Here is a 14,617-nt window from a genome sequence, read left to right as displayed (position 1 = left end):
GTCCAATATAAAATGTCTATTCTACCATCAAATGGAAAATCGGGAAGAATAAATGACAACTCAAACAAAATAATGATAAATGCATAAATGAAATGCCTACCTCTTTCCCCTGGGTTGGATCTTCTATTTCTTTCTTAAATGAGATTAGAATGCCTATAAAATGTAATAGCATATCCACAAGTCTAGCATTAGCCTTTCCCTAAGAATTTATAAGACCATGTGATGTTGTATATGTACATTATTAGTAAAATGGAACACTTAACATTGACATTAGAAATAAAATATATGCACACACTTGTCCTATAAAAGTACTTAAAATGTCAAATTCTCAAAAGGCAAAAATTTCCTATAAAAAAACAAGTGACTTTCCTTTATATACAATTCAACATTGGCCTATGGGACAACCTACATTCTCCAAACTATCAAATTAACCGTCATAAATATATCTACATTCCAACCATGTTTCAAAACCTTGAAGATATTAATTTAGTCACCATGGTAGTTAAGGAAGTGTAATGGAACTCCCCATTTTAACATAGCATGAATCATGAATGGGTGCATTCTCGTGAATTGTCAAGTTCCTAATTTTATTCTATAAGAACATGATAGTAGATACACTCTTTATTTCTTCCAACTCATCTCAATACTTCCTCACATGAGAGCCTATAATATTTAACAATCCTCTTCACTGGCTTTCATCCTATACATATTCAAGGTAATAACTAATGCATGAATTCACTTTATTTCACCAACATTCATACTTGAAAATATATTAGGTGTCATTATTTGTAGCGCGCAGTTAATTAGAAGGAACCTAGCACATTCCCCTACACCAATCTTTCATTGAATTGATGCATTTGAAAAAACAAACAAAAAACAAAAACAAAAACAAAACAAAAATCATCCACCACCTAACCATAAATACTTTTCTTCCTTTATTTGTAATACATCTTAAGTATTTTTTGGCTAAGTTGTCATTCTATGAGGAGCATATCTATGCCATCAAACTCATCCAAGTCTTGCACCTAGCCTCATCTGCACCCAATCAAGGGGTTTGAAACCAAGTCTCTACACTAATACAATCCAATCACCTTGTTGGTTGTTACTAGAACACATTCCTATGGACTCCACAAGCAAGCTTACTCAAATGTCAATGTTAAATTGCACTATAAGATTACAAAGACTTATATAATGTGCTTTCTCCCTACAAACATATATTAGCATAAGCCCTAGTGCCAAAAGACGCATAGATAATTTGCAACATTAAATTATAACCATGACAACACAATGTCATAAGAATGGGAGTCCAATATAAAATGGATATTCTACCATCAAATGGAAAATAAGGAAGAATAAATGACAACTCAAACAAAATAATGATAAATGCATAAATGAAATACCTACTTCTTTCTCCTGGGTTGGGTCTTCTATTGCTTTCTTAGATGAGATTAGAATGCCTATAAAGTGTAATAGCTTATCCACAAGTCTAGCATTGGGCCTTCACTGAGAATTTATAAGACCACGTGATGTTGTATATGTACATTATTAGTAACATGGAACACTTAACACTGACACTAGAAATAAAATATATGCACACAATTTTCCAATAAAGGTACTTAAAATGTCTCTTTCTCAAAAGGAAAAAATTTCCTATGAAAAAAAAGAAGTGACCTTCCTTTTTATACAATTCAACATTGGCCTATGGCACAACCTACATTCTCCAAACTATCAAATTTAACCTTTATAAATATATCTACATTCCAACCATGTTTCAAAACATTGAAGATATTAATTTAGTCACCATGGTAGTTAAGGAAGTGTAATGGAACTCCCCATTTTAACATAACATGAATCATGAATGGGTGCATTCTCGTGAATTGTCATGTTCCTAATTTTATTCTATAAGAACATGATAGTAAATACACTCTTTATTTCTTCCAATTCATCTCAATACTTCCTCGCAAGACAGCTTATAATATTTAACAATCCTATTCACAGGCTTTCACCTTATACATATTCAAGGTAATAACTAATGCATGAATTCACTATATTTCACCAACATTCATACTTGAAAATATGTTAGGTGTCATTATTTGCAGCAAGAAGTTAATTAGAAGGTACCTACCACATTCCCCTACACCAATCTTTAATTGAATCGATGCATTTGGAAAAAAATCATCCACCACCTAACCATGAGTATTTTTCTTCCTTTATTTTTAATACACCATGAGTATTTTTCTTCCTTTATTTTTAATATATCTTAAGTATTTTTTGGCTAAGTTATCATTCTATGAGGGGCATATCTATGCCATCAAACTCATCCAAGATTTGCACCTAGCCTCATCTGCACGCAATCAAGGAGTTTGAACCCAAGTCTCTAAACTAATACAATCCAATCACCTTGTTGTTTGTCACTAGACCACATTCCTATGGGCTCCACAAGCACGCTTACTCAAATGTCAATGTTAAATTGCACTATAAGATGACAAAGACTTATATAATGTGCTTTCTCCCTACAAACAGATATTAGCATAACCCCTAGTGCCAAAAGAAGCATAAATAATTTGCAACATTAAATTATAACCATGACAACACAATGCCATAACAATGGGAGTCCAATAGAAAATGTCTATTCTACCATCAAATGACAACTCAAACAAAATAATGATAAATGCGTAAATGAAATACCAACCTCTTTCTCCTGGGTTGGGTCTTCTATTTCTTTCTTAGATGAGATTAGAATGTGTATAATGCGTAATAGCATATCCACAAGTCTAGCATTGGGCTTTCCCTAAGAATTTATAAGACCATGTGACGTTGTATATGTACATTATTAGTAACATGGAACACTTAACATTGACATTAGAAATAAAATATATGCACACACTTGTCCTATAAAGGTACTTCAAAAAACAAATTCTCAAAAGGCAAAAATTTCCTATAAAAAAAAGTGACCTTCCTTTTTATACAATTCAACATTGGCCTATGGGACAACCTACATTCTCCAAACTATCAAATTTAACCGTCATAAATATATCTACATTCCAACCATGTTTCAAAACCTTGAAGATATTAATTTAGTCACCATGGTAGTTAAGGAAGTGTAATGGAACTCCCCAATTTAACATAGCATGAATCATGAATGGGTGCATCCTCGTGAATTGTCATGTTCCTAATTTTATTCTATAAGAACATGATAGTAAATCCACTCTTCATTTCTTCCAACTCATCTCAATACTTCCTCACAAGAGAGCTTATAATATTTAACAATCCGCTTCACTGGCTTTCATCCTATACATATTCAAGGTAATAGCTAATGCGTGAATTCACTTTATTGCACTAACATTCATACTTAAAAATATGTTATGTGTCATTATTTGCATCGAGAAGTTAATTAGAAGGTACCTACCACATTCCCCTACACCAATCTTTAATTGAATTGATGCATTTGGAAGAAAAAAAAAACATCTACCACCTAACCATGAGTATTTTTCTTCCTTTGTTTTTAATACATCTTAAGTATTTTTTGGCTAAGTTGTCATTCTATAAGGGGCATATCTATGCGATCAAACTCATCCAAGACTTTCACCTGGCCTCATCCGCACCCAATCAAAGAGTTTGAACCCAACCATCTACACTATTACAATCCAATCACCTTGTTGCTTGTCACTAGACCACATTCTTATGGGCTCCACAAGCACAAATAGATATTAGCATAACCCCTAGTGCCAAAAGAAGAATAGGTACTTTGCAACATTAAATTATAACCATGACAACACAATGCCATAACAATGGGAGTCCAATGTAAAATGTCTATTCTACCATCAAATGGAAAATCAAGAAGAATAAATGACAACTCAAACAAAATAATAATAAATGCATAAATGAAATATCTACCTCTTTCTCCTGGGTTGGGTTTTCTAGTTCTTTCTTAGATGAGATTAGAATGCCTATAAAGTGTAATAGCATATCCACAAGTCTAGTATTGGGCTTTCACTGAGAATTTATAAGACCATGTGATATTGTATATATACATTACTAGTAACATGGAACACTTAACATTGACACTAGAAATCAAATATATGCACACACTTGTCCTATAAAGGTACTTAAAATGTCTTTCTCAAAAGGCAAAAAATTCCTATGAAAAAAAAACAAGTGACATTCCTTCTTATACAATTCAACATTGGCCTATGGGACAACCTACATTCTCCAAACTATCAAATTTAACCTTCATAAATATATCTACATTCCAACCATGTTTCAAAACCTTGAAGATATTAATTCAGTCACCATGGTAGTTAAGGAGGTGTAATGTAACTCCCTATTTTAACATAGCATGAATCATGAATGGGTGCATTCTCGTGAATTGTCATGTTCCTAATTTTATTCTATAAGAACATGATAGTAAATCTACTCTTTATTTCTTCCAACTCATCTCAATACTTCCTCACGAGAGAGCCTATAATATTTAACAAGCCTCTTCACTGGCTTTCATCCTATACATATTCAAGGTAATAACTAATGCATGAATTCACTTTATTTCACCAACATTCATACTTAAAAATATGTTAGGTGTCATTATTTACAGCGAGAAGTTAATTAGAAGGCACCTACCACATTCCCCTACACCAATCTTTAATTGAATTGATGCATTCAGAAAACAAAAACATGCACACCTAACCATGAGTATTTTTCTTCCTTTATTTTTAATACATCTTAAGTATTTTTTGGCTAAGTTATCATTCTATGAGGAGCATATCTATCCCATCAAACTCATCCAAGACTTGCACCTAGCATCATCCGCATCCAATCAAGGAGTTTGAACCCAAGTCTCTACACTAATACAATCCAATCACCTTGTTGCTTGTCACTAGACCACATTCCTATGGGCTCCACAAGCACGCTTACTCAAATGTCAATGTTAAATTGCACTATAAGATGACAGAGACTTGTATAATGTGTTTTCTCCCTACAAACAGATATTAGCATAACCCCTAGTGTCAAAAGAAGCATAGATAATTTGCAACATTAAATTATAACCATAACAATACAATGCCATAACAGTGGGAGTCCAATATAAAATGTTTATTCTACCATCTAATGGAAAATCAAGAAGAATAAATGACAACTCAAACAAAATAATGATAAATGCATAAATGAAATACGTACAGTGAAAAATGAATCACCTTTTGGACACCATAGTACCCCATTGCCCATATAGTGAACTTTAGCTATGATGGATATCCCTTTCTCGTGTAGCCATAAACTTGAAATATGCTACAAGCATTATGCATTTACCTTTTTACAATCCCTCGTTGATAAGTCATGTACCTAAAAATATCAACTATATAAACTACAGAGTGTTCAAACAACAAAAAGCAACAAAGAAATAAAATATTGAGATGCAAAACCAAGCATTAAAGTTAAATTACATATTTCCCAAATAGTCTTAAGATAAATGAAATCTACCAATGGATTTTAAGGTTTACTGAGCTGGAAACATTGTGACCACATGTGATGGAATTAATCTCATAAGCAAAGGATTATTAGCCTCGCCTATGCAAATGTAACAATAAGTATAGCTTGCAAGGGCAACAAAAAAACATTGTAACTTAAGCCAAAAACTCATACAAAAATATCATGATTTCATGATTTTTAATGCAGGTTTAGCTTTCCAAAGATCAAAAGGCGTGTTAAGTATAACACTAACCAGTTATGGGCAACTAAGAATAACTAGAACACAGTACCACCTTGAGAGAGAAACTCGGGATATTAAAGTTAATCCCAAAATCCATGAATCATATGATAGAAATGTTGTCATTAAAGACAACCCACACGAGATAATCTAAATGATGAACCATAGATACTATGCTTTAGTGCACTACGTTTGATCATAAAGAATAATGTACCACCCAAGCAAAACCATGATGCTAACATATTGAAATGAAATTTGAAGCTTTTGAAATTCTAGATAGTTGAGCTGCTTCAACATGACTCCAAGTAGAAATTTGAGGCTTTAGGAATTCCGGAGAGTTGAGCTGCTTCAATATGACCGCTTCATAATAGTGGATACCAATGATGATCATCATCAAAATAGTCATCACTCTCGTCTTCGTAGTCTTCATCTTCTTCAGTGTCATACTCACTATCTGTGAGTGGTTCTCGAATGATGTTAGTCTCATCCCATAAAACACAGTTACATGTCGCTTTCTTATTCTTCCATTCAGCACCACAAACATAGCAAAATTCAAAGCCGCACCTGAAAATCCAACCCAATGCCACTATTAAATTTATAATAGCCATGTACAATTAAAAGAAAAAACCTCGCTTTAAAAAGGTTTCACTAACGATCATCCATGACTCGTCACAAAAGGTACTTGGAATTATCTATAAAGTTTCTTAAAAGAGATTCTTGGAGAATGGAACCGAAGGGAAGGATTCTTCACAGTTTGATACTTGTTTGACTTGAAATTTTATATATAATTTCTTAAAGTTTCATTCTATATAAAATTTCTGAGAAAAGTCATGGAGAATGGAGTTGAACAGAAGGATTTTTCAATGGTTTGTATACTTCTGGACTGTTTTTTATCCATGTTCACGGCTAAGAACCATTTATACAACGTCATTGGCATTTGTTCTCATACTGTCATTCTTTATAATTATTCATGTCCACAGTCAAAGCATAACTGCTCACATCATTTGAGTAATAGGGAAAATATTTTAAATAGTGACATTAAAAAAAAAAAAAATAGACGTCAGTTTTTTTTAAAACAACACCAATTGCTGCTGTTTTAACTTCTAAACAAATACCTGAACTGACAAGAGGCAGAAGAGAAACTTCAACAGCATACAAAATCGAAGAGCACCACATCCATGTAAAATATAGGTTTATGGTACAGTGCATATAGATAGATAATTGGTACTTTACACACGCATGCACTAGCACAGCGCGTGGCGAACTGCGACAACTAACCAATTCTTCAGGAAAGCTTTAAATTTTAATAGCATTTATTAATATCTATTGGTTGGACATTAATGCCCACATTAACACCCTCTGAAGAAGGACGTAACATAGATTGCCAAGGTTTCTCACATGGGCAGAAGCAAACGAGTCAATACACGGTAGACTTTGAAACTAGTAAGATGAGCATTGAAGATGTGATCAGCCGAAGCATTTGGTATGGCCACGGCGATTGATGAGTCAAACATTCTGAGACCACATTTACAAAGTTTGAAGTTACCTAGCAAATTTTCCAGGTTCAGATTGTAATGATGTAACATGCACCCTAGTGGTGCTTCTATTGTTGCCGTGATAGACAGAGAATACAAAACAAATATGGATGCAATGACAATTATAAACAGAATGTGAATATTTGCATGCATACAGAGCATCCATATGACAGCTACGTATACATGAACCGTATGATCCAAAATAGATTTTGGATAGACTCCTAAGTCTAGGTGTTCCTCACTGAGGAAAATAAAAGTCCAAGGAAGTTCCTGAAACTAGCCCCATTGCAGATATCGTCTCGTTATGAATCCACTGCAACCTGAATAAGCAAAAATGGACTTAGGATGCGGAAGTTATCATAAAATGAAGCTGCCCTTTATCCTTTGGAAAAATGGGCAAAATCCCCTAAAAATGGGTCTTAAAAACCCTCTAAGTCTTCTAAAGACCAAAACTATCGCAAAAGGAGAACCTTCAAAAAAAGGCGGAAAACACTATCGGGACCCAAAAATATGAAGAAATAGTGGAAAACAAGCTTATCAGTGGTCAAAGGAGCAACGTACAGGAGCCGTCGGATCTCGCCAATCAACGGTTCAGATCCGATCGGCATATCGCAATCAGCGGTGACAGGCAGAGGATATCGGAGGCAGACATGCGATAGGACCGAGTCGATGCGATATCGCCATATCAGTGGATCACAATCGGCTTTGGCATAAACCATACCATATGGAAAGACCTCAGGCTTATGCGATATGCGATTGCGACAAGTCGCATCGCAATATCGCATCAGAGCATTACAAAGGAGCGGGGGCGTTATATATATATATATATATATATATATATATGCGATGCGATAGCCGGACCCGACAGGGCTATAGACAATATTTGATATATTTTGAGATCTGTCAAACGGCAGTTTTCTATGTATTTTCGCGTATTTCGTTTATTAAACGAAATATGAAGGGAAGCGCCGATGCGATGAAACTAGACCCGAAAGGGTTTAGGAATGCAAATATATAATATTTCAAGTCCGTCTAAAGCCATTTTACGGGATTTTGCAATGTTTTAATGTATTTTTAAAATACAAAGGGAAACCACAGAACAGGGCAGTTGCGACATGCGATAAGCGATTAAAGGCGGACCCGATAGAAGTATAAAGCGGATCTATGGATATTTGAGGTCCGATGAACAGTGTTTCTGCGGATTTTTCCCGTGTTTGAATGTATTTCTCTATGTAAACAGAGAATGGCTATTTCGGGGATTTCAAAGGCCCGATGGACTCTTCTGTTGCAGAACAGGTGGCCACCTCCCCTGAAGGCGTTATGCCATGATTGCTAACGCTCAGAAGGGGGATTCGAACGGACAGAGGCCAAAAGCCAGAAAGCTCGAGAAGAGGAAATAAACAGATAGCGTCGATTGGCTTAAAAGCCATAGACTAACAGAGAACAAAGCATAAGCAGGAGTTGTTGCTAAAACAAAAAATAAGCAGGTAGCACAGAAGCAAAAAGAGCCAGAGAGAGTGAAAGCTAATGCGCAGAGCCACTGAGGGAGTCTTTGGAGTCACTTGGAGGTCAAGTGAAAAGCTAGAGAGCTGAAGGTTGCAAAAAAGCAAGAGCCAGAGCCAAGAGCCAGAGCCGAGAGCCAGAAAGCCGAGAGCTTCAAGAGCCAAGGGATAAGATGGTGTTATGAACCCATTGTTGCTGTGTAAAACAGTGGAGTTGAGCTAAGAGCTTGTAAAAGGACTTTGCCATAATCCCAGAGAGCCTAGTCAAATTGACTAGAGCTCAAGGAGATGTAGCCCAAGAGTTTTGGGTGAACTCCACATTAATTTGTTGTCTTATGTGTTTGTTTTACTGCTGCATTATTTACTGTTATATGTATCTATATATCAGTTTAAGCACATCAACTTACAGCACAACAACAGATTCTAAAGCATATAATCAGTTAAAAACAAATACCAGCATACACCTATTTTCAAGCATTTTTAATTCCGCATTGGTTAATCATAAAGACTTGGGAATATTTAAAGCTTTGGAAGTGGGAGAGGTTCTTGTAAGTTAGACAAGAAGCCTAAGTGCCCCATTTTCAGATCAAGTGATATCAAAGCTTAAGATTGATTAACCCCACCTTCAAGGAAGGTTATATCAGAGTGCTTGATTGACAAAACGAAGATTGCTCGCCTAAAAGGTGTTTTGGTAGTCAAGGATTGATTGTCTGATTGATGTATGCTTGTTTGCAAACTGACTATTTTCTGAGTTTGCAAAGGTGAAGGGAAAGCTATTGATAGCACAGTCCAGGAAGGACAAATAAGAAGAAGGGCTGAAGGCATTCTTCTATCCCAAAGGACCTCAAAGCAATCCTTGAAGCACAAGAGGTTTGTTGCAAAAAGTTGCTTAAATAAGCTCTTTATTAATTTTGTTTGAAGTTCTTTGTTTATTGGCATAATGACAACTTCCTCAAGTGTATCCTCAAATTCCTTCTCCGTCACAAGACTCTTTGATGGAGACATGAAGCAAGACTTGTTCATCATGATGGACAAGGTGAGAGAAATATATGAGGATGGCAAAAAGAGCAGCATACTTAGAGAGCAGTTGAATTCCATGAAGGAAGAGAAGCAGTTGCTTTCTGACAGACTGCAAGAAATGGAGAGGCAACTTCATATTGCAAATATGAACCTGAAGAGAATGCATGAGTTGGAGTCACAGCTCTTTGTTGCCAAAGAAGCCTTGGTCAAGTATCAGCTTGAAGAAGAGGTAAGCCACTCCAGTTTGTCTTCAAATTCCTCTAAGAATGCTTATATTGGTTATTTTGAAAAACATACCAAAGGCATAAGTTCCAAGCTAATGTCCAAGATGGGCTATGAAGTAAAAGGCTTGGGTAGACATGCACAAGGTATTGTTGAGCCAATAATAATTGAGGAAAAGACTAAGTATTTGGGTCTTGGCTATGGACAAGCTTATGGGGAGAGTTCCAAAGCTGCCATGAAGGCCATTAAAACAGCTCCAAGAAGGAGATGCATAGCAGGTCTTCAAGAGTGTGAAGGTTGTATTCAGGAGGAATGCAATAGCTTGAAACATCATTTGCAGGATGCAAGTGTTCAAAAGCACACACTTGAACCAAAAAGTTCGGGAGACTCTAACAACCTTGAAGAGATTGATGGGGTTCCAAAGGGAGCCACTTCTTCATTTGCTTCACGTCCTCATGAAGGCAATAAAGGGGAAAGAGAAAGGTATAAATCTGGTTCTAATCATCTTCCTTCTGATTTTGCAAAGCATGATAAATTTCCACATAAGCATGGGAAAAGAATTGCATGTTCCTTTTGTGGTTTGGATGACCATCATATTTCTAGATGTTGGAAGAAAATGGCCACATACAAGAAACTTTTGAAGGAAAAGAAGCAAAAAGCCAAAGGTCCATTGGACAAGGCAAATCATGTTGTCAAGAGGATGCACATGTGTTGCACTTACTGCCATAAGCAAGGGCATCTTGCTGAAAGGTGTTGGACTCTGAATCCAGCAATGCTTCCACAAAAGTTGAAAAAAGTGGAAAGAGAAGATGGCAGAAATGGAAAGGAAGATTCCATGAATGATGTGTCTCAGAATGATTCACATGTTGATGCTAATATGAAGACAAAGGAAAGACCTTGGAACTGGATTGGTAAGAAATGGCTAGAGTTTTTTTCCAATTAAGGTTGCATGTCTATTGACGCATCTATTTGCATTTTTGTGGTAATTGAATGCAAGATGCAGGGTTCTACCAAGAAAGTGAATGGAAAAAGGTTGAGTAGGAGACTCACTTTGTTGCTGCAACATTATATTTCATTTCAGCTTCGAAAATACAGTGTGCTTAAGTGAAAGTTGAAGGATGAAATGCATGCATGAGCAGGAGATGCATGAACACAGGGATGCTGATGATTTCCTTGTTTTTGAACATGTATGTGTAATCAACTTGCAGGGTTGATTGCTTTGACATGCATGGGATGCAATGTTGACTTGGGAGAAGTTAACTTGGTCTCCAAGATGGAGATAATAATGAAGTGTTTCATCTTTGGAAAGGAGTCCTAATGGTCTTTTTCTACATGCTTGACTTGAAGAGTCATTTGTTTTAAAGGCATGTTTTGTAGGCCTGTTACCTAGTCCATCATTTGTATGCAGATGTAAGGCATGGAGGTGTTCACAAGATGTGAAATTTGTTTCTTTTGTTGAAGCAGGTGTTAGACCATCCAGTTGTTGTCTGTATTTCTGTTGTTGTTAACAGCTTGTCAAATAGGTACAAATGAAAGTTTTGTGGAGCAGGTGTACTTCACCTTTGTTTGAGCCGCCTTGGATCAATGATCAAGGCAGAGAAGTTCAAAATACCTTCTGTGACCATCTAAGCAGGAGTTCTGCAGAAAGGCAAAGAAGAAGGCAACTCTTTCCAGGAAGACCAGCCCATCCAAGAAGGGAAATGGTCAGAAACTTTGGTCTAGAGGCACTATGCAAGGAAAGTGTAGGGGGAGGCTGAAAGAAGAGGGTGAGTCTCTCTCATTTACTGTTCAGATCAGTATACCAGTCTTTTGGAGACCCAAAGTTTTTTTAGTGGGAAGGCGTGATCCAAAATGGATTTTGGATAGACTCCTAAATCTAGGTGTTTCTCACTGAGGAAAATATAAGTCCAAGGAAGTTCTTGGAACTACCCCATTGCAGAGATTGTCTCGTTCTGAATCTACTGCAATTTGAATGGGCAAAAATGAACTTAGGATGCGAAAATTATCATAAAATGAAGCTGCCCTTTATCCTTTGGAAAAAGGGGCAAAATCCCCTAAAAATGGGTCCTAAAAACCCTCTAAGTCTTCTAAAGACCAAAACTATCGCAAAAGGAGAACCTTCAAAAAAGGCGGAAAACACTATCGGGACCCAAAAATATGAAGAAATAGTGGAAAACAGGCTTATCGGTGGTCAAAGGAGCAACGCACAAGAGTCGTCGGATCTGGCCGATCAACAGTCCAGATCCAATTGGCATATCGCAATCGGCGATGATAGGCAGAGGATATCGGAGGCAGACATGCGATAGGACCGGACCAATGCGATATAGCGATCACCGATATCGGCGGTAAGCAATCGGCGTTGGCATAGGCCATACCATATGGAAAGACCTCAGGCTTATGCGATATGCGATTGCGACAAGTCGCATCGCAATATCACGTCGGAGCATTACAAAGGAGCAGGGCTATTATATATATGCGATGCGATAGCTGGACCCGACGAGGCTATAGACAATATTTGATATATTTTGAGATCCATCAAACGACAGTTTTCTATGTATTTTCGCATATTTCGTTTATTAAACAAAATACGAAGGAAAGCGCCGATGCACAGTGTTTCTACGGATTTTTCCCGTGTTTGAATGTACTTCTCTATGTAAACAGAGAATGGCTATTTCGGGGATTTCAAAGGCCCGATGGACTCTTCCGTTGCATAACAAGTGGCCACCTCCCCTGAAGGTGTTATGCCATGATTGCTAACGCTCAGAAGGGGGATTTGAATGGACAGAGGCCGAGAGCCAGAAAGCCCGAAAAGAGGAAATTAACAGATAGCGCCGATTGGCTTAAAAGCCATAGACTGACAAAGAACAAAGCATTTGCAGGAGTTGTTGCTAAAACAGAGAATAAGCAAGCAGCACAGAAGCAAAAAGAGCCAGAGAGAGTGAAAGCTAATGCGCAGAGCAGCTGAGGGAGTCTTTGGAGTCACTTGGAGGTCAAGTGAAAAGCTAGAGAGCTAAAGGTTGCAAAGAGCCAAGAGCCAGAGTCGAGAGCTTCAAGAGCCAGGGGATAAGATGGTGTTCTGAACCCATAGTTGTTGTGTAAAACAGTGGAGTTGAGCTAAGAGCTTGTAAAAGGACCTTGCCATAATCCCAGAGAGCCTAGTCAAATTGACTAGAGCTCAAGGAGATGTAACCCAAAAGTTTTGGGTGAACTCCACATTAATTTGTTGTCTTATGTGTCTGTTTTACTGTTGCATTATTTACTGTTATATGTATCTATATATCAATTTAAGCACATCAACTCATAGCACAACAACAGATTCTAAAGCATATAATCAATTAAAAATAAATACCAGCATACACCTATTTTCAAGCATTTTTAATTCTGCACTGGTTAATCATAAAGACTTGGGAATATTTAAAGCTTTGGAAATGGGAGAGGTTCTTGTAAGTTAGACAAGAAGCCTAAGTGCCCCATTTTCAGACCACCGTATGTATTGCGCTAGTATACATACCACTAATATTGAAAAATATTTAAGTTAGGTTAATAAATCAATTATCGAAATAAATTCCTAACTCGCCATAATATAATAAATATATAGAGTGGGGCATTTGATATAGATATACAGGGGGTGTATATCAAAGGCGCCACTCGATATATTTATTATAGTGAGTTAGGAATTTACTTCGATAATTGATTTATTAACTTAGATATTTTTCAATATTAGTCGATATGTATACTAGCACAATACATGCGAATCATGTAGATGTAGCTATCACATGGATGCCCCATATGCATGCTAATATTCACATTCTGTTTGTAATTGTAAGTGGATCACTACATGCAACATACGGTTTGTAAAGAACACATAGTACAAAACAGTTTCAGAAAACAGAGGCTACAAAACCTTTGATTCTCAATAATCCTCTCCTCTTCCTCTCAATGTTCTGGTTGTTAGAAAGGTATGTCATACCACCTTGAATGCATGCATGTGACTCACGAATGTGGGCATGCATGCAAACTCAACATATTCACTAAATGATTGCATATAAACTCAGTTTATTCACTCAGAGAAGGCCTGCATTCAACCCACTTAGAGAATGCATGAGACTCATGCATACGACCGACTCAATGTCTTGCATGAGGAGAAATTGATGCATGGAGTTATGCCTATATTTTGAGTGCTTCAGTTGGAAGTATTGTGAGAGGTTATTAAAGGTACCATTATACTGCCACAATTTCTCTAGAATCTGAATGTTCTTGATCGCCCATATTAAGAGCATAGAGACACCTTTGTTAGTCATTGAATAATACATTTGAGTTTGCATTTGAATGTGGGATTTTTTTCAAAAGGGATTCACACAAATAAATAGTTGTTTTCCACAATTATTTATTTACATTTTCCACACATTCTCCTTTCATAGATTAGATTAAGTGATTTGTACCAGTTTATTACAGTTCAATATCATAGTAATAGTGTTATCTATTTAACAAAGAACCCAACCTTCCATTTGAAGACAGCACATTGAAATCCAATACCACTTTGTCCAACGCATGGTAGAGGATGGAAAGTTGACACTCACATATAACTCATGCATGTGGGCATGCACATGTCCCACTCAATGCATGCGTGTGAGTAATCA

At 36.6% G+C, this 14,617-nt stretch overlaps 1 protein-coding gene across 1 annotated transcript in view; it reads right to left on the bottom strand.

The window, feature by feature from the left end:
- Positions 1-5,582: 5,582 nt before the first annotated feature.
- The window catches only part of LOC149193116 (E3 ubiquitin-protein ligase RSL1-like), a 55,943-nt gene continuing 46,908 nt past the window's right edge, over positions 5,583-14,617 (bottom strand). Inside the window, exon 4 of the mRNA XM_089404784.1 lies at positions 5,583-6,262. Coding sequence (XP_089260910.1) covers positions 6,061-6,262 — 202 coding nt within the window. The 3' untranslated portion in view covers positions 5,583-6,060. The remainder of the gene's footprint in view (positions 6,263-14,617) is intronic.

Source organism: Pinus tabuliformis, chromosome 2_2 (assembly GCF_031772625.1).
Source record: "Pinus tabuliformis cultivar Carrire ecotype Pingquan chromosome 2_2, CPIR1, whole genome shotgun sequence".
NCBI classification, from domain to species: domain Eukaryota; kingdom Viridiplantae; phylum Streptophyta; class Pinopsida; order Pinales; family Pinaceae; genus Pinus; species Pinus tabuliformis.
This window is presented reverse-complemented; position numbering and strand designations above follow the sequence as displayed.